This window comes from Centruroides sculpturatus, unplaced genomic scaffold (genome assembly GCF_000671375.1).
Source record: "Centruroides sculpturatus isolate CEXI.00-Female unplaced genomic scaffold, Cexi_2.0 scaffold714, whole genome shotgun sequence".
NCBI lineage: Eukaryota > Metazoa > Arthropoda > Arachnida > Scorpiones > Buthidae > Centruroides > Centruroides sculpturatus.
The window spans coordinates 282,158-306,506 of record NW_019384967.1 but is presented as its reverse complement, the minus strand read 5'-3'; the positions used below and the strand labels follow the sequence as shown (position 1 = coordinate 306,506).

At 30.4% G+C, this 24,349-nt stretch overlaps 2 protein-coding genes across 4 annotated transcripts in view; one reads left to right on the top strand and one right to left on the bottom strand.

The window, feature by feature from the left end:
• The window catches only part of LOC111632535 (ubiquitin carboxyl-terminal hydrolase 37-like), a 78,169-nt gene extending 69,724 nt beyond the window's left edge, over positions 1–8,445 (top strand). For both annotated transcript variants that reach the window (XM_023376978.1, XM_023376979.1), the window contains 3 exons: positions 2,590–2,696; positions 5,398–5,606; positions 7,391–8,445. In XM_023376978.1, the coding sequence (XP_023232746.1) occupies positions 2,590–2,696; positions 5,398–5,606; positions 7,391–7,448 (374 nt within the window). In that variant the 3' untranslated portion in view covers positions 7,449–8,445. The remainder of the gene's footprint in view (positions 1–2,589; positions 2,697–5,397; positions 5,607–7,390) is intronic.
• Positions 8,446–19,188: 10,743 nt separating this feature from the next.
• The window catches only part of LOC111632529 (E3 ubiquitin-protein ligase NRDP1-like), a 37,273-nt gene continuing 32,112 nt past the window's right edge, over positions 19,189–24,349 (bottom strand). The window contains exons 5-8 of one of the 2 annotated variants that reach the window (XM_023376970.1): positions 23,792–23,902; positions 23,628–23,707; positions 19,998–20,332; positions 19,189–19,678 (exon numbers count right to left, since the gene is read on the bottom strand). In XM_023376970.1, coding sequence (XP_023232738.1) covers positions 19,662–19,678; positions 19,998–20,332; positions 23,628–23,707; positions 23,792–23,902 — 543 coding nt within the window. In that variant the 3' untranslated portion in view covers positions 19,189–19,661. Of the gene's footprint in view, positions 19,679–19,986; positions 20,333–23,627; positions 23,708–23,791; positions 23,903–24,349 lie in introns of those variants that run through there. The other variant, XM_023376971.1, reaches the window with a different exon arrangement.

The following is a 24,349-nucleotide window of genomic DNA, read 5'->3' as shown; positions in this document are numbered from 1 at the left end:
ATGCCACATCCTCTGGGAACACATCATAAAATCAGGGCAGTCTGTACAATGAATATTGATATTAGTAATAATTTTTTTTTAAATTAAAATTAAAAGAAACATTAAAATTGAAAAGTTTCATTTCACTTTCAGTTTTAATGTTTTTGAGAATTCTGGTAGACAAATTTAGGAAAGTTCCTTTGAACTTTATATAGCATTCTACACGGTAAAACAATTGAGGTATGACTCATTTCAACCATCTGCACAAGTAAGACTGCTTTCTTGGTTAAATACTGTACTGTATACAATAAAAAAAGGTCACCAATATCAATATTCATTATATAGACTGCCCTGATTTCAGGTTTGAGAGTGGATGGTTCTATACTGTATTACAAAAATGTGAAGCAAAGGTGTTTTAGTATTACTAAAAAAAAATTAATGTATTGTGGGAAGTTGTTAAAGGCTCAGAACAGAAAGTTTATCAACCATAATGAAAAAAATCACGAACCAATTTTAAAATTAGCTGATGATGCAAGACCTCCTGCAAAACATGCTGGAAATCTGTATTTACATCAATGTAGATGAAGCAATTTTTAACCCCTTCATTCCCGATCATTAATTAAATTGATATAAGATTAATATTAAAATACATTAAAAATACTTAAAACTGAAAAAAAAACGAAAGAAATGCGTTAATTTTGAAGAAAAAGCTTCAAATTTTATTTTCCTTTGTTTCGCCTTTCTGTGAAATTTAACACGGATGAGTCATTGTTTACACAGCTGGGTGACCTTGAACACAGCTGGAGTCCGATTTCCCGGGACATTCCCATGTACACCGCGGGAGGTCAAGGGTTTAAAGTAGGGTGAATATGACCGACACGTAAATTTTTAAATATTTTTAAAAAATTAAAAGTTTTATTGCGATTTCCGACCCCCCCTACTTAATTAATTTTATATAAAAAATATATAACAATTAAAAAAATTAAAAAACCATTGGAGGTCGTTTTTGACATCAGAAACTAGCTTTAAATAACTTTACCGAATGAATATCCGTGCACTACAACTTAGGAACCATGAAATAAATTTGATAAAAAACTCCCATTAAAAAACAACTGAGCCTTAATCAAGCCTTATTAAAGGCTAATTAAAATCGCGATAAAAATTTTTCGTGCAGGCAAAAAATTTTGAAAAAATTTGGGGACCTAAAAAACATTCCAAAAATTCAAAAAAAAAAATTTTCAAAAATGGCCATAAGGACCACGTTTTTCGTAAGGCTATGTTGGCTTGACGTATATATACGTCAATGGAGACTAAGGAGTTAATACTTCATCTACATCAATATAATAAGTGGAAAGCAAATTACAAAGAGAGAACATTTATTATTCTGTTTAACTACATTTTCATAAAAAATTTGTAATAAACTAACTTGTAGTTTAACATACAAATGTAAACTTATTTAAAATTAAAATCTCATTTATTTTACATTATTACTGTATATTATGTTTGTTAATTAAATTATGTAAAATAACGAAAAAATTATGTTAAAATAATACTCTATTTACTAAAAAGTATTATTTCTGTATAAAGAAATTTTTCTATAGCAAATTTTTTTCAGGCTTTAGTGACTTTGTTAAATAGAAGTTTGACTATAGTTCTATTGTTTTCCTAAACATTGGAAGAACAACTTTTGGTTTAAACTTTAGTGTACTGTACATCATAAACTTAACATGTTTCCTTTCATCATCCCATCAAGTTCATTTTAATTTTCCTCCTATAAAAATGCAGCTATCTCTTCTTTGATCAGTTTATTTAATATCTTTTAGTTTAATCTTTGCTGAATTCACATTCTTTTAGCATTGTTGAAAGCTGGATATTGAGTTTTTACTCATTCAACTCCATTCATCTCTATTTAGGTAAATTACTAATAATGAGGACCTGATATCTATGTTGGAGAAATGTGGTGTTTACAAAGTTCATCTATGTAGCTTTCAATGATTTCACCTTGTATCAGCACATCTAGAAATCTTGTTATGCATATATTGAAACATTAAAAGGACATTTTATATGCAAAACATTTGACAGAATTTGCTAAATCTATGTTAATAATTCTTTTGAATCTGTTTGGGCAGATACTTGATTATTATGTCTTTGATCTGATTCTATTTTAGTTTATATAAGGGGGGAAAAAATACATACTATACTTCTGGTCCATGCAACTAGCCTACTCTAAGCTTGCCAGAGTATTTCATTGTTGGTTACTTAACATTTACCAAAGTTAGGTATAATTAATGTAGTTACTAAATAAGATTCAATTTTTTTTTAATATTTAAATAGCAATTTTGTTGTCATATGTTGTTTGATTTTGATTATTGACCACATTTATACAATTTTTTTTAAATTACACTTTTGGATTTTATTGTTTGTTGATTAGTTATGTAATTTTTTTTAATTGTGTATTCTTTAATGAGTTCAGAATATTTGAGTTTGAGGTTTTCTTAACTGGTAATTGTCTTGAATGAAATTAAGATCTTGTTTTTGATACATGTTACATTAATCTATATTTTTTATTTTCAAAAGTAATTTTTAAAAATATATATTTTATTCTTTTAGAGGTTTCAGAATGGAGTTCTGAAGAAAATCATAATTCTGAAGATAGTGGCGAATTCTGGATACACAGAAATGAGGAAGAAAAGAAAATGATAGAAGAAAATTTTGAAGTAAGTGTCAATTATATTAATTTAGGTTACAATAATACTATTTTCCAATTAAGAATTATTATAATATTTTTCTAATTTGAGTATTTAAAGTAATAATTACTCACTGTATTAAAACATGTTAAAAAGATGATTCAGCAAAATGTACATTGTAGTGTTTAAATATTAGAGAATGTGCTATCTTGACATCCTATAACAGTGTGGCTCATGGTATATTGTATGTCTGACTATATTGATCAATGAATGCTGTAGACTCATATCAAGAGTGTAACTTATAAAGATATTGTGTTAATGATTTTTCCAAAGGTTTTTTTATGCACTTATAACATCACAAATATCTTTCTCTTACATTTTAATGCAACTTGTTAAGAATTTGTAATAAGTTGTGATTGGTAGAAGCAAGTATTTAAGACAGTGTTTTTCATTTTTTTTTTTTTTTTAATCTCATAGCGCACTTAAACCTGTAATTAAATTTATGCAGAAAAAGTTACATGTTTTAAAAGTTGTGATTGTAAACATTCTATCCCCATATTACTTGTCACTTAACCTAATTCTTTTTATCTATATTTATTGTGAATTAAATAATGTTTTAGATAATTATTAGTATTTGGAATATGTAATAAGCCTTAGAAATTTCTTAATAATACTTTTTACTATCTCCATTGTGATATCTTAAAAATTTTACTTTTAATTATANTTTTTTTTTTTTTAATCTCATAGTGCACTTAAACCTGTAATTAAATTTATGCAGAAAAAGTTACATGTTTTAAAAGTTGTGATTGTAAACATTCTATCCCCATATTACTTGCCACTTAACCTAATTCTTTTTATCTATATTTATTGTGAATTAAATAAAAAATAGCAGCAGGTTACAACAATAGTTATGTAAATTGAAATTGTTAATTTAAATAAAAGCAATTAATGTTAAGTCTTGATTTGCATTTAAAAGTGGCATGATAATTGCCTTTAGCAATCTGCTCAATGTCCTGCTATTTCTAAGTTAAAATAATTTGAACTAAATATGGACAATTATAGATATGTTTTTGATTTAAAGAAAATTTCATTTTAAATGAAATAACCAATGTTATGCACATATAATTTTGCTTATAAATATATATATTTTTTACTATATTATGTATATGTTCGTTTATTATAACAATGAAAAACTCTTATAATCAATTTAAAGAGGTTTTAATTTTGAGATGTACACTTACTGTTCTTTGGGCTTCTTTCAAAAATAATTTATTTAATAACCTTCAAAAATTTTCACTGCTCACTGGTTGAAAATCACTGATTTAAGACCTTCAATTGCACAATGATACTTTGATTATGACTATTGAGTAACTATCTTCAAGTATATCTTCTGGGGCATATGTGTATTATAAACAGTTTCATTCTTTACTTTCCATTATATACTGTACTTAAAATGTTTATTTTGAAAGGGTTTGTATAGTCCTTAAAAGTATTTTAATTTTACTTTCAGAAAAATTTGTTTCCATTTTTATTTTCAAAATGATCTACCGAATTAGTTCAAAACTTCATTTGTTGAAAAAAAAAAAGAATTGTCAGTTTTTCATGGATTGACATGAGTGGTATCATCACATTCAGTCTGACAAAAAGAACTGTCTACACAATATCAGTACAACACAATGTATATATTCATAAACATTAAATTAGATTATGCTTAGATGATTAGAGTAAATTTATACATTTTAATTTTTATGAAAGTTTGAAAACTTAATTTATCTTAAAAAAATATGTTATAAACCCAGTAATTTTCTTCAGAAAATGTACAAACAAATTATATTGTTTAGGATTGGAAGTAATATAACCATGTCTTCACACACACTGGATTATATCACTTTTTCTAGAAGAATACATTAAAATTAATTTGCATTAAAATTTTTAAAAATTTAACTATTATATTCAAATGATATTGTTTAGGTAGTAATTTCATTGGCTCCTATACTGATCAGCACTTGATGGTGATAAACTTTGGAAATATCTCCATCCAGAGAATAATAAAACAGTAAGTTTTTATACTATACTCATCTCTCCACTGCCCAGCACTTCACACACAATCTATTGATATAAAAGCTTTAATGGAAGTATATTGTACATCCATTAATTAACTGGAAATGGTCATTTTGGGCTTGTCACTGCTGGAGACTCCTGTTCCCCAAATTAAATTTTTTTTTAAAGGGAGACAATTTCAGAAAACCAAGAGGCTGTAAGGAGGTAACTACACAGCATTCAAAAAAGATATGTAAATTACCAGAGCATGCAAAAATTTGTATAGATCAGGAAAGTTATTTTGAATGAAGACATTTACTAAATTGAATCATTTCTGCCAAAAACTTTTTTGTTTTATAAATTGTTCTTGAACTAAGTAAATGCACATTCTATATTATTTTGAATATGCTATAAATTCAATTTTTTATTACTAAACTTTTTTCAGCTTCAACAATTAAAATCCCTATATTTAAAAATTGGCTGATGTTTATTATTTTTCATTAGGTTTCTTGTTGGCCTTATTTAAATATAAAATTGAATTGTTAGGTATTAAATATTTTTTATAATAAAATGTAAAATGTTGTCTTAATAGCAATAGCAGCAACTCAAATGATTTATTTTTAATATAGTGAAAAGTACTTTACAATAATTGTAATAACATTTCAAATTATATTTACTGCTTTATTTTCAGAGTGGCCATTTACCACATTCATATCAATTAGTTAGTATCGTTAGTCACATTGGACAGACAGCACACAGTGGACATTATCTCTGCGATGCCTACGATAATGCAAAAGACTGTTGGTGGCATTTTAATGATGATGTAGTACAAAAAAAGACAAAATATGAAGTTTTTCAACAGAGAGAAACTACGGGTTATCTTTTTTTCTATGTTGCAAAGTAAGTAGATTGCTTAGTGCAAGTTGTGTAATCAAAAATACAATTTTTAAAAGTTATGAGTATATTAAAGTTTTTTAAATAAAAGAAATTCTTTTCTGTTAACTAAATACTGTTTTCCACTTTTAAATCAAAATTTGAAGGTCTTTTGGCTTTTCACTTTAGAATACTGTAAATAAATAGGGTGATCCTAAAAATCAATTAAGCCAATGGAATAACTGAATCATGAGAGAATAACAAGCCACCATCCCAATTGTTTTAACTGCTTTTTGACTTTAGGGCTATCCTGTATGTCAACTATTTTATAATAGTTTTTGGTCTACAACAGATTATTATTATTATTATTATTCCAGATATAAAACATTTGATAACAAGGATGAATGAATTAACTTAGAGAAACAGTTTTATTTTCCAGTATGCATTTAGAGCTCCTAGAGTCCTCTTCAGCTGGTCATCTGTACTGAATACCAACATTCATATATCTTGATTACAATCCATATACCTTCATTTTTAATTTCACATATCCAAAATGGTTCTTCCATGTCACCACCCTGTTCCTTAAATGTGAACCACACTTCTATGCAAATGGCCTACCTGACTCCCTCTCTTGGTTGTTATTAGGTTCTTAATCACTCATTTCATCTATCCTTTGTTTTCCTGTGTATTTTAAAATTTCAGTATGCTCAAACAACTGCCTTTTATGCAAATTTTCATCTCAATGTTAATATTCTTAAAGTATCCAGAGCTGTTTCACCCAGTGCTATTACAATGCTCACTAACTGCTGACATACTTTGATTTTTTGTAATTGATCTGATAGCTTTGCATTCTGTACCTTTAGTACTCTACCAGTCTCTCCCACGTATACTTTCAACTCTACAATTACAACTAAAGGCAACACTACTGCTGCTGTATTCATTAAGGTTTGATTTTTTTTCTTGGAAGATTTAATAATTGAATATTATTCTTAAACATTAGAACTAATTTTATTTTAAATTATCTTATTATTTTCTTTATTTTGTCAAAAATATTAGGTATGCTTGGAAACGATATATATATTTTCAGTTCATGCATTACTTCTGTGGACATTTTGCATTTATTTTCTTCCAACCATTTTTGCAAAAAACTCTGGATTCATTCAGTTATTTGCAAAAATTTCCATCCAGCCAACATAAACATGGTTAAAAGCTTTGTTTCTTCTAATTGTTTTTTCTTGGACCTAGTTTTATTTAATCTTACTAATATACATGTTTAAAATGCAGTATTTCTTTTTATTTGCAATTGAGAACACAAAAAATAATAACTTATCATATTTGAAACATAACATTTTTTATAAAACTTTTCAACTATTAGATCTTCGACCACACATCCAAAACAAGATAGATTGGATTGAAATGTCTTAAAATGTATGGATTTTAGTTCAAGTCTTGTGTTTTATTAATTTTTGGTTTGATGAAGTGATTGGTAAAAAGTTAGCATTTTAACAAAATATGATTGATGATATTCAGTACAGATGACTGGCTTTAGTGTAAATTTTATGTAAATGCCAGCTAAAGAGGAATTGAGGATATTCCAAACGCACAATGGAAAATGAAGCTGTTTCTCTAAGTTAATTGATTCATCCTTGTTATTGAATGTTTGATAAGTCCAGAATAATAATAGTCCGTTTGTAAACCAAAGTGTACAGTGTTAAAATTAGGATAATAAAACTTAACTATTTTATAATTTGGTTTGATCACTTTTGGCAGGTACGTGTACATTAATATTAATCTAAGCATTTTTATTACAGAGAAATATTGCAACGTAATTGTTCACGAAAAGAAAAATCTGCGGACCATGGGTGTTAGCTTCCATTTTTCTTCATTGGCATACTCATCGTGCACTTCATCATGCTGAACAGTTTTTGTAGGAAATTGTTTATATAAAAGAAAAAAAAAACCCAAAAAAATCCACCATGTCAATTTTTAACATATGTGAGAACTTTCTTCATACTTTGTAATAAACTGTCTTTGGTTTCTACGTCTAATTTTTATCCGAATTGTTTCGTCCGTCGATAAGTGACGGAAAAAGACGACTTGGAAGAAAGAACAAGAACTGATTTCGACGTAAAGTGACATTTACGCAATGTATATTTGTTATTGTTTATGACTGAAATTTAATATGCAACTTTTGTTTTCTATACTTTTCATCGTGAAAGGATTATCATTAAATGTACATAGTTAAAACTTTTTTGTCTGCATCATTAATTAATTTGAAGACCTTTTATTTTACTCGTCTGTGCCATTGTCAATTGTTTAGAGAATCCATTTGGAACGGGTTTTGTCATCCAACGTGCAAGTAAGTCCTGCAGATATTTCAAACTCTTGGCCAATTGTTTACCTCCCATCTTTAAAATTAAGATTTTTACATTGGCTAACCGACTACAAACTTTTTTATTTAATCGAAAAATCGAATTTGTGCAAAAATGACCAAAGACAAGGAAAAACCGTTTTTGTTAAGTTAAATCTCTTGTACAGACGATGCAGATCAAAGCTGTAAATAACAGGCGAATATTTTTATGCAGACAATATTCATTATTTAAATTACAAATAAGTGTAGTGGGATCCCAACATTATTTCTTTTTGATGACTAGACTCGAAATTAAGTAATACAGAACTTAATATTCTTAATCTTTTCTTGAAACCTTTTTTTTCGCGAATTATGACGAGTGTGCGAGATACCACGTATTCCAGATGTAATCATTTCTTTTCGGCAATGGTCAAGTCGAACTTTTTCAAAGTATTGAAAATCGTTCTTTGATGTAAAATTCTTGCTTCAAATTAATCTTGAAATAAAATATATAAACCTTGAATTTGCAAAAATTATCTTTTATCAACTTGTAAAACAGATCAAATGATATGTGATTTTAGATTATTATTTCTCGATTTTATACATCCTTTCAAAGAAGTATCAACTTTTATCGGGAAAATAGAATTATTAAACATTTTCACCTGCAGATCCAACCCTTCAATTCATGTAGTTTTCGTATAATATGGAGTTGATGTAAAATAGAATATTAATTAAGTCAATAGTTCCATTGTGATCGTTTATGAATTGGATAACATACTCGTAGATACTCTAACAGTTTTATAATTAATGAATGTGTTATATATATTTAATGATAGTCATATTAAAATATTTAGTCAACAGATATAGATATACTCGATTAAGGGAGTAAGGAAAACCTTAATACAATCAGTTTTACTTGTATATATGCAGTCTTTTAAGCCCTTGGAATTACCGAAAGAATTATAATTATGCTTAATTCGATAAAATTTTGTTATGGGTAGATAATGAAACAATACAATTTCCATTGTGCTATATAATCTAGGTGTTCAAGGCTTGCAAGAATTTATATGATGTAGAAAGGGATTAGAAACGTGGGTTTGTTGGACATTGTACCGTACAGTGCATTATCTTTAATACAGTGAAATCTGTGTAAACTGAAATTGTCTAGTAATTTCCCGTTTAAAATATTTTAATATTTTAAAAAATTTTGATGAACGTTTTTTACGACAAATTCGCCAACGTGGAAATTCTGTTACTAGGTTTAATCCAAATCAAAGTGATTCCGACTAAAGATGGAGTATTCGAATACTCGATGGGATTCTCTATAGTCTTTATCGTAAGTTGGCACCTACTGTAAACAAACTAAGACACGTCTGTTTATTTGTTTAAACCTATGTCCATCAATTAGAAACCACGTTGTATCTCATTCGTCCGCAGAAAATACTTTCTCGTTATTTATAAAGTCATTAATGAAATACTTAGCAATGATCACTTGTTTGAAATAAGTGTATGGATTCTTGGCTTTTTTCCATGAATGATGACAATCGCATTCACAATATTGTTTATAGTTGATTATTTACAGTAAACCCCCTATAACACTAGATATTTATTTCTCAAAAAGACACTGTGGCCAGGTTGGCCTTTTACAAGCATCTTAAAATAAACAAAACGAACAAAAAAATAAGTAAAACAAAAACAGGACACGAGCTGAGAAAGAAAATTACTTTCTACCTTAAGTCCAAAAATTAATTGAGAACAAATATCACTGTGGCTTAAAGTTATTTCCTTTTTTAACATTCTTTTTGAAGATTTCATAACTTGATATGCTACGTAAATCGTTGCACAGACTATTCCAATAGAAGATTAATCGAAAGATCGGTGCAGATCTCCCCATCTCTAGTTTAACAATGGGAGACTATGTCGCAGATCAACACGATACTCATAATTCGTGGATATTCTCCTACACCAATTCCGAGGAAGCTGTTTTCCTTTTTGCCCTTTATATATTTGAAACCCTCCAACAGAATCTGTTTTTGTAAATTTCACTAATCTTGTCAATATTTTCGGTGCAGTAGAGTTCAGATGCCGATCCATAAAGTTTAAATTATAAATTGAATGAATGTAACGATTTTGTGCCATCTGAAGTTTATTAACGGCGTATAGAGATGTGGTTCTCCATACAGCAATACCATATCTTATTTTAGATTCAATGCAAGTGTGGTACAGCCGTTTCAAGAGTGATGTACTTAAAAAAGCTTGAATTTTCTTATTTATCCCAGTATACTTTGTCAGGGAAAGTGCAACATCATCTATATGTTTATTCCAGCGCAGATTGTCATCAAAAGTTACTCCCAAAAACTTTATAACATAGAAAAAGTAAATGCTATTATCAGTTATTTCAATTTTTAGGTGATGTGGATTGATTTTTTATTCCTATTTGCAAAGCAGAGGAATTTAGTTTTATTTTTGTTAATTACCAATCCATTGTTTTCCATATAACTATTTAAAGTTTTTAAAATGTGATTTAAATTCTAAAGAATTATAACGTTCGTATGAGAATAAGTTATCACTAGATCGTCAGCGTACATCCGTATTTTTTCTTTTGATATATAGTTAAACAAATCCTTAATATATATATTGAAAAGCAGTGGACCCAAGATTGAACCTTGAGGAACGGCCTTATTTGGCCCGAAAGAGCTAGAGATAATCTGTCCAATTTTTACAAAGTAAATTCTGTTTGACAAGTATGATTTTAACAAGCTTAGAGGAGCCCCTCTTAGACCAACAGTTTGAAATTTTTTATACAAAAGTTCATGATTTAAGCTATCAAATGCCTTTGAAAGGTCTACAAAAACTGATATTGCTATTTTTGATTCGTCAAGTTGTGAGGTTATTGATTGTTTCAAATGCAACAAAGCATCTACCGTACATCGAAAATCCTCGTTTATAAGCATATTGGTTTCTGTGAATAATCTGGAATCTGTCTATAAAAGTTGAAAATCTCTTGTAGAAAATCTTCTCGAAAATTTTAGCCAACACCGACACTATTATTATGGGACGATAATTTTCAATTTCACTTTTTAATCCTTTATTTTTATATAATGGGGGGCGCTGCTTGCAGTTGAGCGTGTTAGTGAACTTTTACGTGAGCTTCTTTGAAGTCCAAATTATGGAGAATATCGAATTTTGGATTATGGTGTTCGAGTTGTTGTTATTTCTGGGCGGGATAGAGTTAAATCCCGGTCCTGTTGATCGCACTCCGCCGCATTCACAGATTCAGGCATCGGCATCCACTGCTAAACGACATCGTTCTCCGAGTGAACCTTCATTGAAAACGGCGAGATTAGAAGATTTCTTCCCTTTAAAGTCAGACACAAGTAAGTCTATTCCTGGGGAGGTTATTTCTTATTTGGATGACCGATTTGATAAGCTTTTTTCGACGTTAAATGAGGTAGTTGCGAAGATAGATTGGTTGGCTAATTTACATAATGACCATGATCGGCGTTTGACTCAGTTAGAAGCCAAACTAGGAGAGATTTCTAAAATTAAAGATGATTTGCAACGGGAAAACAGTTTGATTTTGTATTCTTTGGACAAGGTGTCGAATGAAGCGAGAAAGAAAAATTTCTTAATTAAAGGTTTGATTGATGATGGTTCTGATTTGAATAGGAAGGTGCAGAACCTGTTTTATACATTGATAGGTGAATCAAGACCTATTCCAACGGTTAAGATAGAGAAATTTAAACGTTCAGATATGGTATTGGTGGAATTGCAGTCATTTGCAGACAAAAAATTAATTTTTGCTAATCTTGGAAAGATAAAAGCCAATGACGTATTAAAAAATATACAAATTTTTGAAGATTTATGTTGGCGCTCAAGATTGAGACGGAAAAAGCTTCTGCCTTTTTTACGTGCTTATAGATTGGAGGGCAGGCGAGTTCGATTGATGGCCGACGTTTTACAGGTTGCCTCAGAGAGATATACTTATGATTTGGCTAGAGGAGAATTATTGAAACTTGATTTTTTAGTGGAAAGCCGTGTAGTAGATTCTCCAAATGTTCTCTCTCCGATTCAGGGAAGTGTACAGTAGAATTGAAAGTTTCAGCATGGAACTCCCAGGGCGCCTTTCTGACTAATCTGAATGATAATGGTTTTGTTGAACATATTACCAGAACTGATATTTTGGGACTGACTGAGACTTGGTCTACAGTTCCTTTATGTTCGAGAGTTAAAAGTATTAACTGTAAATTTAAAGTTTTTGAGATATTGGCCACCAAAAATTTGGGGAGAGGTAGACCATCGGGTGGGTTACTTTTGGCCATAAGTGGTGACCTGGGAGAAGTTAATTTGCTTCTGTCACGGCAATACATGATGGTTGTTAAAGTGAAATTTAATCGGAGGCAAAGTAGAGGATTACGTGAAATGATAATCATATTGGTTTACCTTCATATACCTATTTTTGATCAATTAATTTCAAGACTAGAAGATTTGATCTCTGATTATACATCAGATTACGATCTTTTGTTGATGGGTGATTTTAATGCACGAATTGGTTTGACAATGGACTCTTTTTGTGGTGGGAATGTGATTTCGAATATTCGACTGTCAAACGATAAAATTTGTAACAAAAGAGGACAGTTGCTTATTGACCTGGTGAAATCTTATAACATTTACATAATAAATGGTCGTTATCCTTTCGACTCACCAGCTGACTTCACTTATATATCTGGATTGGGTGCTTCAGTAATCGATTTAGTGATTTTGAGCGAAGGTTTGGTGGCGAGACTACGTGATTTTGTTGTTTCCGATGACTACATGTCTGACCATCGTATGCTGAATTTTGGAATTTTGATTGATACTGATGAGGATAGACAACTAAGTTTGATTGATAGGACAAAACGATTAACTTGGAAGGAGGATAGATCCACCCTATATTCCGAGGCAGTTTCGGTTGGATATGCAAACGTTGTCTTAAGTGGTGGAATGGAGGATAGGTACTCTGGAATTCTGGATTTGATTAAGACATCAGCTGAACAATGTGGAATGTTTTCATACTTAGGAATGACGAAAATACCGTCTTCAGTTTGGTTCGATAGTGATTGTAGAACAGCGAAGAGACTAAAGAATAAAATGTTGAGGAGGTTTCGGATATCCCGTAGTAAAGACGATTTGATGTATTATTGTGGTTATAGGACTGCCTTTCGATCATTGTGTAGGATAAAAAAGAAGAATTATTGGTCAAATATTAGTAGGCAGCTGCAAAATACACGTTCTTCTAGACAGTTTTGGTCTATTGTTAACAGATTTAGTATGATAAAAAAACCCGATAGTCAAATTCCTCTTCAAGACTGGGAACGTTTTTTGGAGCATGACTTTTGTCATCCAATTTCTGATTCAATTCTTGAGTTTGATCATGAAAACGTTTCTCCCATTTTGGACGCTCCAATTTCATTATCGGAGTTAAAGATATCAATCTGTAAACTTAAAAGAAAATCAGCTCCTGGCATGGACGGTATAAATAATGAATTTATTATTTATTTACCTGATGAGGTGTGTTTAGAATTACTTACATTATTTAATAAGATTAAGGAGACAATGATATTTCCTGAGCATTGGAGAAATGTGATGTTGAAAATGATCTACAAGAAAGGAGATAAATCAAAGCCTCAGAATTATCGTCCAATTGCATTGCTTAACACTTTTAGAAAATTGTTTACTGGAATATTGGCAGATCGGTTGAGTCAATGGCTAATGGAATTTAATATTATTTCTCAGTTTCAAGGAGCATTTGTTCAAGGAAGAGGAACTATGTATAATGTTTTTATACTTAACGGGTTAATACAGTATGTTTTGTCAAGGAAAAGACGTAAAATTTATTCGATATTTGTGGATCTGGAGAAGGCGTTTGATAGAATTAATCTTAATATTCTGTGGCAAAAGCTATATTCAATAGGACTTTCAACTTCGTTTATTAGGCTACTTAAAAACCTATTTTGTAATACAAGGTATTATGTGAGTGACAACTTAACAACTACTAAGGGCGTTATTTCTGGTGGGGGCTTACCACAGGGAGAGCCTTTAAGTCCTTTGCTGTTTATATTATTTATTAACGATTTACCACAACTGTTCTCTACTTCAGAAATTTCGGGCTTTGCACTAGGAGATACTGTTGACTTGCATTGTCTAATGTATGCAGATGACGTAATTTTGTTGGCAGATTCAAAGACGGGTTTACAGCGAAAACTTTCTTTGCTGGTTGATTACGCAGAAAGAAATGACCTCACAGTTAATTTACAAAAAACGAAGGGAATGGTTTTTCGCAATGGAGGTAGATTATCAAAATCTGACAAGATATTTGTGAATAACACTGAAATTCGATTTGTCACATATATTAAATATTTGGGAATACATTTTTCTTCATCAGGTACATTTAATCATCATTTTAGTTTGATAGACGAAGATATTCAGAAAAAGACAGGGTACATTCTCACTGTACAGAAACGTATGAAGCTAAACTCTATGAGAGGCATGTTTAGGCTTTTTGACGCTTTTATTGGTTCCAGGCTGTCTTATCTATTTCCGGTTTGGGGTTTGGAATATTTGTCTAAAATGGAAAAAGTTCAGATGAAATATTTTAAGAGACTTTTTAAAATAGAACGTTCAATTTCAAGTTCTGCAGTTCGTCTTGAGTTGGGAAGACCACCATTGGAACTGAAATTTGTTAAAGTTATTGTTTTGTTCTGGTCCAAAATCATGGAGTTACCCTCATGTGATTTGCGTCGAATAACATATAATGTTTTGTTAACAGCAGTTAAACATGGTAAGAAAAGTTGGCCAGCTTCAGTTAAAAATATTTTTGATGGCTTGGGTTATTCCTTTTTATTTTTATCTCATTCAGCTTCTTTGTTGAGAACCCATTTAAATGCACTAATTCAAACTAAGTCAGATCAGTTGTGGAACTGGGATATGTCTTCAATATCAGCTAAACGAGTTAATCTGTGTGAATCACGCTTGGTCTGGTGTACAGCAAGTTACTTGAATTGTGAGACTAATTTTTCTACAAAAAGCCTTATTATGCAACTCAGACTAAACAGATTTCGAATTTTGTTCAAGGGTTACCGGATAAATATATCCAGTGAAGGGTGTTGTGAATTCTGTGGTGTAAAAGAAAAAGAAGATCTTCTGACTCATTTGTTTGAATCCTGTCAAGTGACATACCAACTAAAATGTTCTGTATTAGGGGAGGAGTTTAGATGTGATTATTTGAAGAATGAGGTTATGTCAAAAATTACCTTATTTAAGCTCTTCTCCTTTTTCTCTAAATCTTTGGAATTTCTTCGTTAATTTTACTATGATTTGTGTGTTTTTATATTGTTATTAATTTGTCCCCATTGTAAGAAATTTAAATTTAAATCAATAAACAATAATAATAATAATAATAATAATAATTTATATAATGGCAAAACTAAGTTATGATTTAGTTTTTCCATAAAGTAACCGTTTTCAAAAAATTTATTTATCAGATGCGATAATGGTTGAGCTAAGATATCACATATGTGTTTTAAGATTTCAATATTTAAGAAATTCCGTGTTATATGAATTCCATGTTGTACGAGTCACTTAGATTTTACAAATACGTGTGCCGGGCTGTGACCGGCTCACGTATTTGTAAAATCTAAGTGACTCGTACAACATGGAATTCATAGGCCTATAACACGGAATTATGTACTGTACAGTGTTATAGGGGTCTACTGTATTGATAAATCATTTCGTGTTTGATTTTTAGATTCGAATAAAAATCCTCCAATGAGTGAGAAAAAGTAGCTAAGGATTTTCATTTCTTTCGTAACACTTCGCGTAATCTTGAGTTGATCGATGTCCAAATTTCTCCACGGTCCACTTGTTGGCAACCGCTGCCCTAGAGTAAGAAAGTTTTATTCTCCTAAACTCGAAAGAAACCCAACACTCTCCAATTACAAACAAATCCGATGTCAATCCGTGACACGAAATGTTTTATAGCGAAGTGAAATTTGATTTGTTTTATTGCTTTGGATCAAATTACAATAAAAAAAACCCTCCTCATTTTCGTCAATCTGCAAGTATTTTATAGTTAGAAAGAAGAAATGCGAAAATACAAGATATCATCGTAGTATATGATGCGATGAGAATAATTTCACATTTTTGGAATAATAGGATCTCTTGAGTCTCGGACCTTGCTATTATTCCGAAAATTTTATGTAGCGACACAATTATTAAGGTAATCGACCTGACATGAGCTAGAAAGGGCAGAGCTAGGAATGGTCCCTAGCTTCATTTCAATAAAATTTCTTCATTTGCACCAATGGTTTTCTTCTCTACCGTAAGGTCTAAGGTAAATGTTTCAAAAATTTTCCGATTTTTGGACCCCCAAAAAAGCTTCTGTCTTTGTATCTACTAAATCGACGAGCTTTAGTAAATACTTATTTTAAAAAGCTTTTTAAAGCGATTGGAATGACATATCCTGTTATCGGCCACTCATTGGTTACCAAGCTACAATCTCCAAAATATATTTTAATTAATAAAGAAGGAGGTATTCCGTAACATTTTGGGATCTAACTTGACAACCTTAAAGATACAACGTTAAAACTGCCAGAATCGGTTAAAGCATCGTAAAATTGTGTTTGACCAAGTTTTAAATTAAATTTATGTACTTAAAAGCACAAGTCTTAAAAGTTATATTGGTCCGATAAACGCACAAATAATCGAAACTGTTTCATTCCATTTAACTTCTTGTGTGTCTTTTGAGACCAATCTTAACATCCAAATTGTTCCTTTCAATTTTTTATCCGCATTCAGTTCTATTATAATGCTGCTGCTGCTGCTGATAATGATATAAAACTCCAAAAATCATTTAATGTAGATTACATTGAATACAAAATATGATCAGTGTTTAAATTCTCAAATGGTTACTCAGTAAGATGTTAGTCTAACAATATGAAGAACCAAGTTTAAACTGATCCTCATGCAACTAGATACAGACATACATCATCATGGGTACTACGTTTTGTCATTATTCTATATTATTCACTCATGAAGGTTCTTTTGAGACAAGCCTACCCATGATGGGCCTCGTTAACGAAACAATGTTTATTTGTAAAAGACAAGAAATGCATGTTCGTACAGGGCATCAATAGAGATATCTAGACTTATGTCAGGTTCGAGAGAGAGAGAGAGTTTACAATAAGAGCGCGTGGCGATAAATACTGTACCTTATTGAAGATCTGGTCTTGATCTGGAACGTTCTGGTTGAAAGAGAGGAAGTTCGGGATGTCGGTTCGGGTATCCTGTAGATGAAATATCCGTAAACCTGATGGAACGTATCAGGTTTACGGATATTACGGCTAACGCAAAGGTGCTAGACGATGGTTTCCGATGATATATTACAAGGATATAGGAACGTAAAATAAAATGATACGAATGCACAAATGATCGTATATTCACAGATATCGGAATATTGAGGCACTTAGGATAAGGTACGGGTGACAACTGACTCTTTAGAAGGACTGGCGACGACTGCCTTAGTTTCTTGATTTTTTCATTGTTGAACCGATGAAATCGAGATATTAGGTCGAGAGGTGATGAGAAAGCATCGTTGTCAGGCCTGAGAACTTAACAGATGTTTTGCTCCCAGGTGCGAAAGTTGACAGTTGTTTAACGAGATTATAGTTACGATGTGACGTTATGAATAAATGATGCAAACATACTAAAAGTTAGGATTCGAATCCTCACATGGGGGTTAAAGAATCTGTCTAATGTCGATTGCTTTTCTCTCTTCAAGGTTTTTCAGAAGTAATTAATAGTATTGTAATTGTATAGATCCCTAAGCCTATTAACCTCAATCTGGTTTGTACGCCATTCTAAGACTGTCGTTCTGACATCCTCCCACTTCTTCAAAAAAATGTTTAATAGCAGATATCGACATTAATTCTCTTTCAGAAGAAAACATATCTCGCCGAGTTTCTTGGTGTTTTTCATTCAAGAGTTCTTGGCATTTTTCTGTTGTCAGATCCATTTCAGGTTCCATTATGAGCTCTTCAATGTTCTTTATTTCTCAGATGTGATTTTTGTTACACCTTAAGCTGCTTCAGTCTTCTTGATAATACAGTACATTTCTTAGATAAGATTGAACTGCGGCCTACTAGAGTCTATAGGAAGATTTTATAGTTTATTATGTTATGAAACCGAATCAGGAGGAATACTCCTGCCCAACAACAAACATCTGCCCACTCTACCTTTGCTATTATACTCTCACCTTTCGAAAATAAGAACCGACGCAAAACTTAACGAGTGCCCGCCCGACAGTCTCGCGAATACTATAAAAGAATTGTTTCTGTCAGAAAAATAAAAGGCCGGAATACAAGGGAGAGTTTCAAAGTTCGGAGGAATAATATCTGATCAGTATATACCGGGTTGAGCGTCGATGTCGACGTCTCCCGCGCTTAGAAAAGTTTTGAATTGTTGCCTGAAAACAAAAGACCAATTGGTATTCATTATTTTACGTCTCTTCTTATTGTTTGTTCTGTGAGGTGTTATCCGATCACCCACTGTATTTCATTTAATAATTAATCAAACATGTCAATATACTAATATAACGAAATTATTTTAAGTGAGAACTTGCTTTATAACATTATTGAGGATATAATGTAATTTTTTACAATAATTGTTATTAACATTTCTTAGAATCAATTTTACTGTTTATAAAGTGAGAAATAAATGGAGGTCACAAACATGACCCAATTAGAATATTATTAATCAAATTATATCATTTACCATATGGTAAAATTGGATTTTGCTTAACATTGCAGTTTCCAAGAACCTAGCCCTGATGTTAAGTGAGGACTTACTGTATTTTTAAAACTAATTTTGTCCTGAAAGCATAGAGGCTCTTTCTCCATTCCCACATGGGTTTGGCCAAGCTTATAATGGGAATGGTTGATGATGAGGAACAGACACTTGTTGGACCTGTCTCAACAATTCCCCTTATGGACCTAGACAACTACTCACAAAATTTTCATTGAGTGCCTATCCAGGTCAACCCACCCAGGAAAATTTCTGAGCTGATCCATACTTCAGCCTGAATCTCACCTGTCTGATCATCACCATCAATATATTAGGGAATGCAGATTATATTTTTATTCTTGAATTAGAGTCAAAATGCATCTAAATCAACATAAAAATGTTGGTAAGATCAAATTTAAAAAAATTAAAAACAAAAGAAAAAACTTTATAAAAACAATTTATTTTCAGTCATATAAATACACACGCCAAAAATCTTTTTAACATTTACTAATACCGTAATCCAATTTGGCACACTTATATTTACATTGGAAAGCCCAAATATATTACACAAAAGCAATAGAATTTGGCAAGCAACACTATTCTAGTAATAACATATTTTGACATGCAACAAGTCATACTTTGTTTAGGTTAAAAAACTTAAAATGTTTGGGGAAAAAAGTAATAATAATAATAATCCTCCAACAATATAACAATTGCACTCAAATTTTAGGAATGTTTTTTAGATGCTCAAAATTAAATGGAATGTCATTTTTAAGCAATACAAATTTAAAGTTTAGCATAATGATGAGGTTTTCCACAACAAAATTATATTAAATATTGTAATAAAATGAACCACTGGGCCAAAGACTTCTGTCATCTTCGTCATCCTAATGCTCCTAGTGTGGATAATCTTTTCACATGGTCGACAGAGCTGGAAAGAATTAGAATACTATAAATCAGTATGTATTTTCGTAGCGACTTTACAACATTTTGGAAATTTTCATAGTGATTTCTCTCTATTTACAATTGGTACTTTAAAAATTTTTTCTTTATTTTTAAAAAAATTAACTATTAAAAAAATCGCTACGAAAATTTCCTGCTTAAACAGTATTCTTAAAAGAAAAAACTTTGTAGTAGTACTTTGCTTTTTTTTTAAATATTTATGTAAAAATATTTCAACTTCAACAACAGGCACATATTTAACAATTTTTATAACCTAACTATAAGTATAAATGTATGTCATTCTATACCATGGGCAAATATCATTACTAAACCAGGCTCCAACAACATGTCCGCATTCATGTGGGAATTATCACAAGCCATAACAACCACCGCCTGCTTGCCGGGTATGCGCTTGCAGACGTAATTTTCGTAATAGCGGCGATTCATTTGACGTGTTTCCAGCGTGCTCAGTCCGGGTGGCCATCTGCGCTCGTGAGCATTTTCCATCAAGTCGTTGATTATGTGCGGGGGACATCCGCTTTCACTCAATGCTCTTCTAACCATGGACTGAAGAACAGCATCGGGAGTCGATATCATTCCTCCCCATCTAGTAACTCTCGCCCTCTGTAAAGAACTAGCCCATCTGAAAAACAAATTTGGCTAATTTTAGAATGGTTCATCATTTATAATTTTAAAATAACTTGAAAGAACTGAATGAATATCTTTTATTTTTAAGAAATCTTTTTTATTATTGTAATTAATTTGATTCATTTTAAAGAATATACATTAAGGTAATACAAAATAAAACACTATAAAATTTGTAAGTTTGCTGGACAAATTGAAAAACAGAAATTTGTGCTAACAATAACTATTTAAAGAAAATCTGACCATTTCTGTTAAGTCTCATTTTTGAAATTAATATTTTTACCTTTATTAAAAACTATTCCTTAACTTTAAGTTCTGAAAATTTCTTACTATGTACATTCAGACCAAATTGTTTTTATTCCTCAGGCTACTAGAGGAACCTGTACAGAAAAACCAGTCAAACTACTTTCCCAACAGCTGATTTCATCTATAATGGATTTTTTATGTTTAGAGTTAAATCCTTAAACTGTACCTTTAATAACTGTATATACTGTACACATATCTGCAATATACAATGTAAAGAGAAAGTACAAAAAAATTATAATTTCCCCCCCTACTTTTGAAGAAAAGGAAGTATTGCAATGACATTTATAAGTTGATTATAATGAACACACTAATTGCTACTTATTCTTTCAGAAATTAGAATAAAATTAAACTTAATTATGTTAGTTGAATTTAAATAAAAACAACTGCATAAAAAGATCATATATTTTTTTGTAAAATTATACAGAGACAGTTTCCCTCAGATTATAAATATACAGTGCCATACCAAATATTCAACTTCCAGAAATCCAGAATTACCAGAAAACCAGCTATTTTTGAATTTGATTGACTGTAGTTTAGCTATAGTTTGCTATGTCACCACTTTGTTTTGGTTTCTGAACATCTGCATCACACAATGCAAATTCCAGGCGAGTGCTGCTATTTGTGTGTTAAAAACAATTTCATTCTTTACTTTCCATTAAATAGTTAAAATATAAAAAAAAATATTTAGTCTGTGTCCAGAAAACTGAAAAATCTAGAAATATAATCCACTTCTTGTCCCAAGTTTGCTGGATATTTGGTCCAGTATCATATCAAGCTTTTTCTGTCATTGATTTTCTGAAATTTGTTCTGCTCAGTATGCTTTTATTTGAAGAATATAATAATTTTCATGGCTTTTCCAAGTACTCACTAAAATATTATTACTTTTGAAGTGAAATATTCTATATTTTAAATTTCTTCCTATAAATGCAATTCATTTGACTGGAAGTGGCAACTCTTAAAATACTGTTTTCAATTACTTGTATGTAAATTTTTGTTTTCAATATTCACTTTTTTCTTTTTTAATAAATATAAACTTAAACATCATTTATTGACTCCTAAAATACAAAAATATAGTTAATATAATAATAATCCAACGACCACCTAAATATTTGGGCTATAATATGGCTATAAACAAATAATTATCACAAACAAATTTGGTACTAGAGATAAGCATTAGGTGCCATATTTAGGCGATCGTTGGATTATTATATTAACTCATCGGGCTTTGAGATGTGTATTATATATATATATATATAAATATAGTTTTATAAAAAAAACTAAATATGTAAAATTTGAATATTTTAAAAATAATTTTACAGTTGACTGATACTACTTTTAGATTCAGCCAACGGATGCTTTTTAATTAATTATTACAATTCATCTTGTTTTTGTGAAATAGTTTTCTTTTAAATTGCAATTCATCTGTAAATTCATTTTAGATGTTCTGAATTTTTCGATGATTTAGTTGTTTTATATGTTGATTTAGTGAACGTCTCTTCAATCCGAAAAAATCTTTCTGGTAGACACCTCACAGCCAATTCAGGTTATAAAAACTCCTTTTATTGTTTTTTACAGATGCATTTCGAGCTATGTTAATTTACTAGCTCCTCCTCAGTGCTTAAGAGTTTCCTTGAGTTTCATATGATCTGGTTTTCACACTTATACGGTACTTTTAGTCCCGTTTACAATATTTTGAGTAATTTTATAAGATGGTTAAAATATTGTAAACGTGACTAAAAGTACCGTATAAGTGTGAAAATCAGATCATATGAAACTCAAGGAAACTCTTAAGCACTGAGGAGGAGCTAGTAAATTAACATAGCTCGAAATGCATCTGTAAAAAACAATAAAAGGAGTTTTTATAACCTGAATTGGCTGTGAGGTTCTACCAGAAAGATTTTTTCGGATTGAAGAGACGTTCACTAAATCAATCAATTTAGATGATTGTGAACAAAATCAATCTATTCATTACTTCTGAGTAAAGGATATTAAGTAAAAAATTACTGAAACAACATTTTAATTTGATGAAGCCATTAAGTTGATAAAGAATTTAGTCAAAGTTTAGATGAATTTCCACATTATATTACAGAATGATATGTACAGTTTATGTTCTCACAGATGGTGAATGTTATATTAAGGCAACATGCATTTATTGTGATGACATCAAGATGGGGAGAAAGTGTTGATGAATACTGACACAGGGAGGGGAGGCCATCTGAATATTTGCACATACAAAAATAATTAATTTAATTTGGAATATTCTGTTGTTAATTGACATTTATTGCACAAATGGAGAGGGAAGGCAGTGGTGGTGACAAATTATATACAGAAGGAAGTAGGAGTAAAAAATGAAGCAAAATCTGTTGTTGCAATATGTGCATGCCACCTAAGCTATTCATAGTACCATCAAATCTGACTCTGAAGTCAGTAAATAGTTTATTCAGCTTCTGAGAGTCCAAATATAGAGAATTATTAAATGCTATTTAATGTGGTGGATACAATTGATTTGCTCTATAATAAAAGTACAATAAAATTTTGCCCTGCATATTCAGAAAAATCAAAATAAAATGTTATTCAATATAATTAAAGCATTATACTTATTCTTTTAACATTTTTAACATTTATCTGTTAATTGTAAAGGGTTGCAGAAATGTTTAGGCAATTATCAAAACTACTTACAGCTAAGCACAAATATACATGATACCTAATAATACACAACCCCTGCATAAAACAAGACCATAAAGTACACAAATAATACAAATCTACTAATTTTTCTCACTAAATTATTTTATGATAAATATCAGTTTTTAAAATATAGAATTGTTTTTATTACTACAGAAATAAGTATTATACATTTCCAGCATAAAGATCTATTTAAAATATAACTAAGCTACCTATAACTAATTAGTCTAATCAAATAAAATTTCACTTAAATATTTCATCAGCTTATACTGTATTTTAATAACCACCAAAATTATCTGACTCACCTTACAACTTCATCTTGTTCAATAGATTCAACAATGGCTGGTATTGAAGGACTCGAAAGTCTAATAGCTCTGATACATTCCTGTTACATGTATTTTATAAATCATAAAATCATTTTAAACTGAAAATAAAAGCAAATAATTCTTTTAATTAAAATATCACTTACTTTTAATAAATTAAGTTCTCTTCTTTGTTCATTAAGCTGAAGCTGCAAATCATTTAACTTTTGTTGTTGATTTTGTACTAAAATTCTTAATTCTTTCACACAGTTATGTTCCTATATTAAAAAAAATTGAAATAGTACATTGTACTGTTGATAACTTTGAGATATTTCAGATTACCACCCAATAATGTAATATGGAAAGGTATAGAAATGTAAAGAAAGGATGTAATCGTAATGTGTGTGAAGACAAATAACTGCCATTACAAAAAACATAGCACAATGTTTCATTGAAATTTCAATTCAGTAGGCATTTGATATGCCATTAACTTTTAAATGATTTTGTATATAAAAAACTTAAATAAGGAACTATAAATATTAATATTTAACAATGTGTCCAATTAGTGTGTAATTCTTCCTTTCTGCAATTACATCACTCCTACATGCTTGATGGTTAGTTATTCTAACATTACTAAATCAATATTCCATTTCAGTATTCAAAAATGACAGACATTTAGTTAACATAAATGTTAAATATTTAAAGTGCATGTATTTTACAGTAAA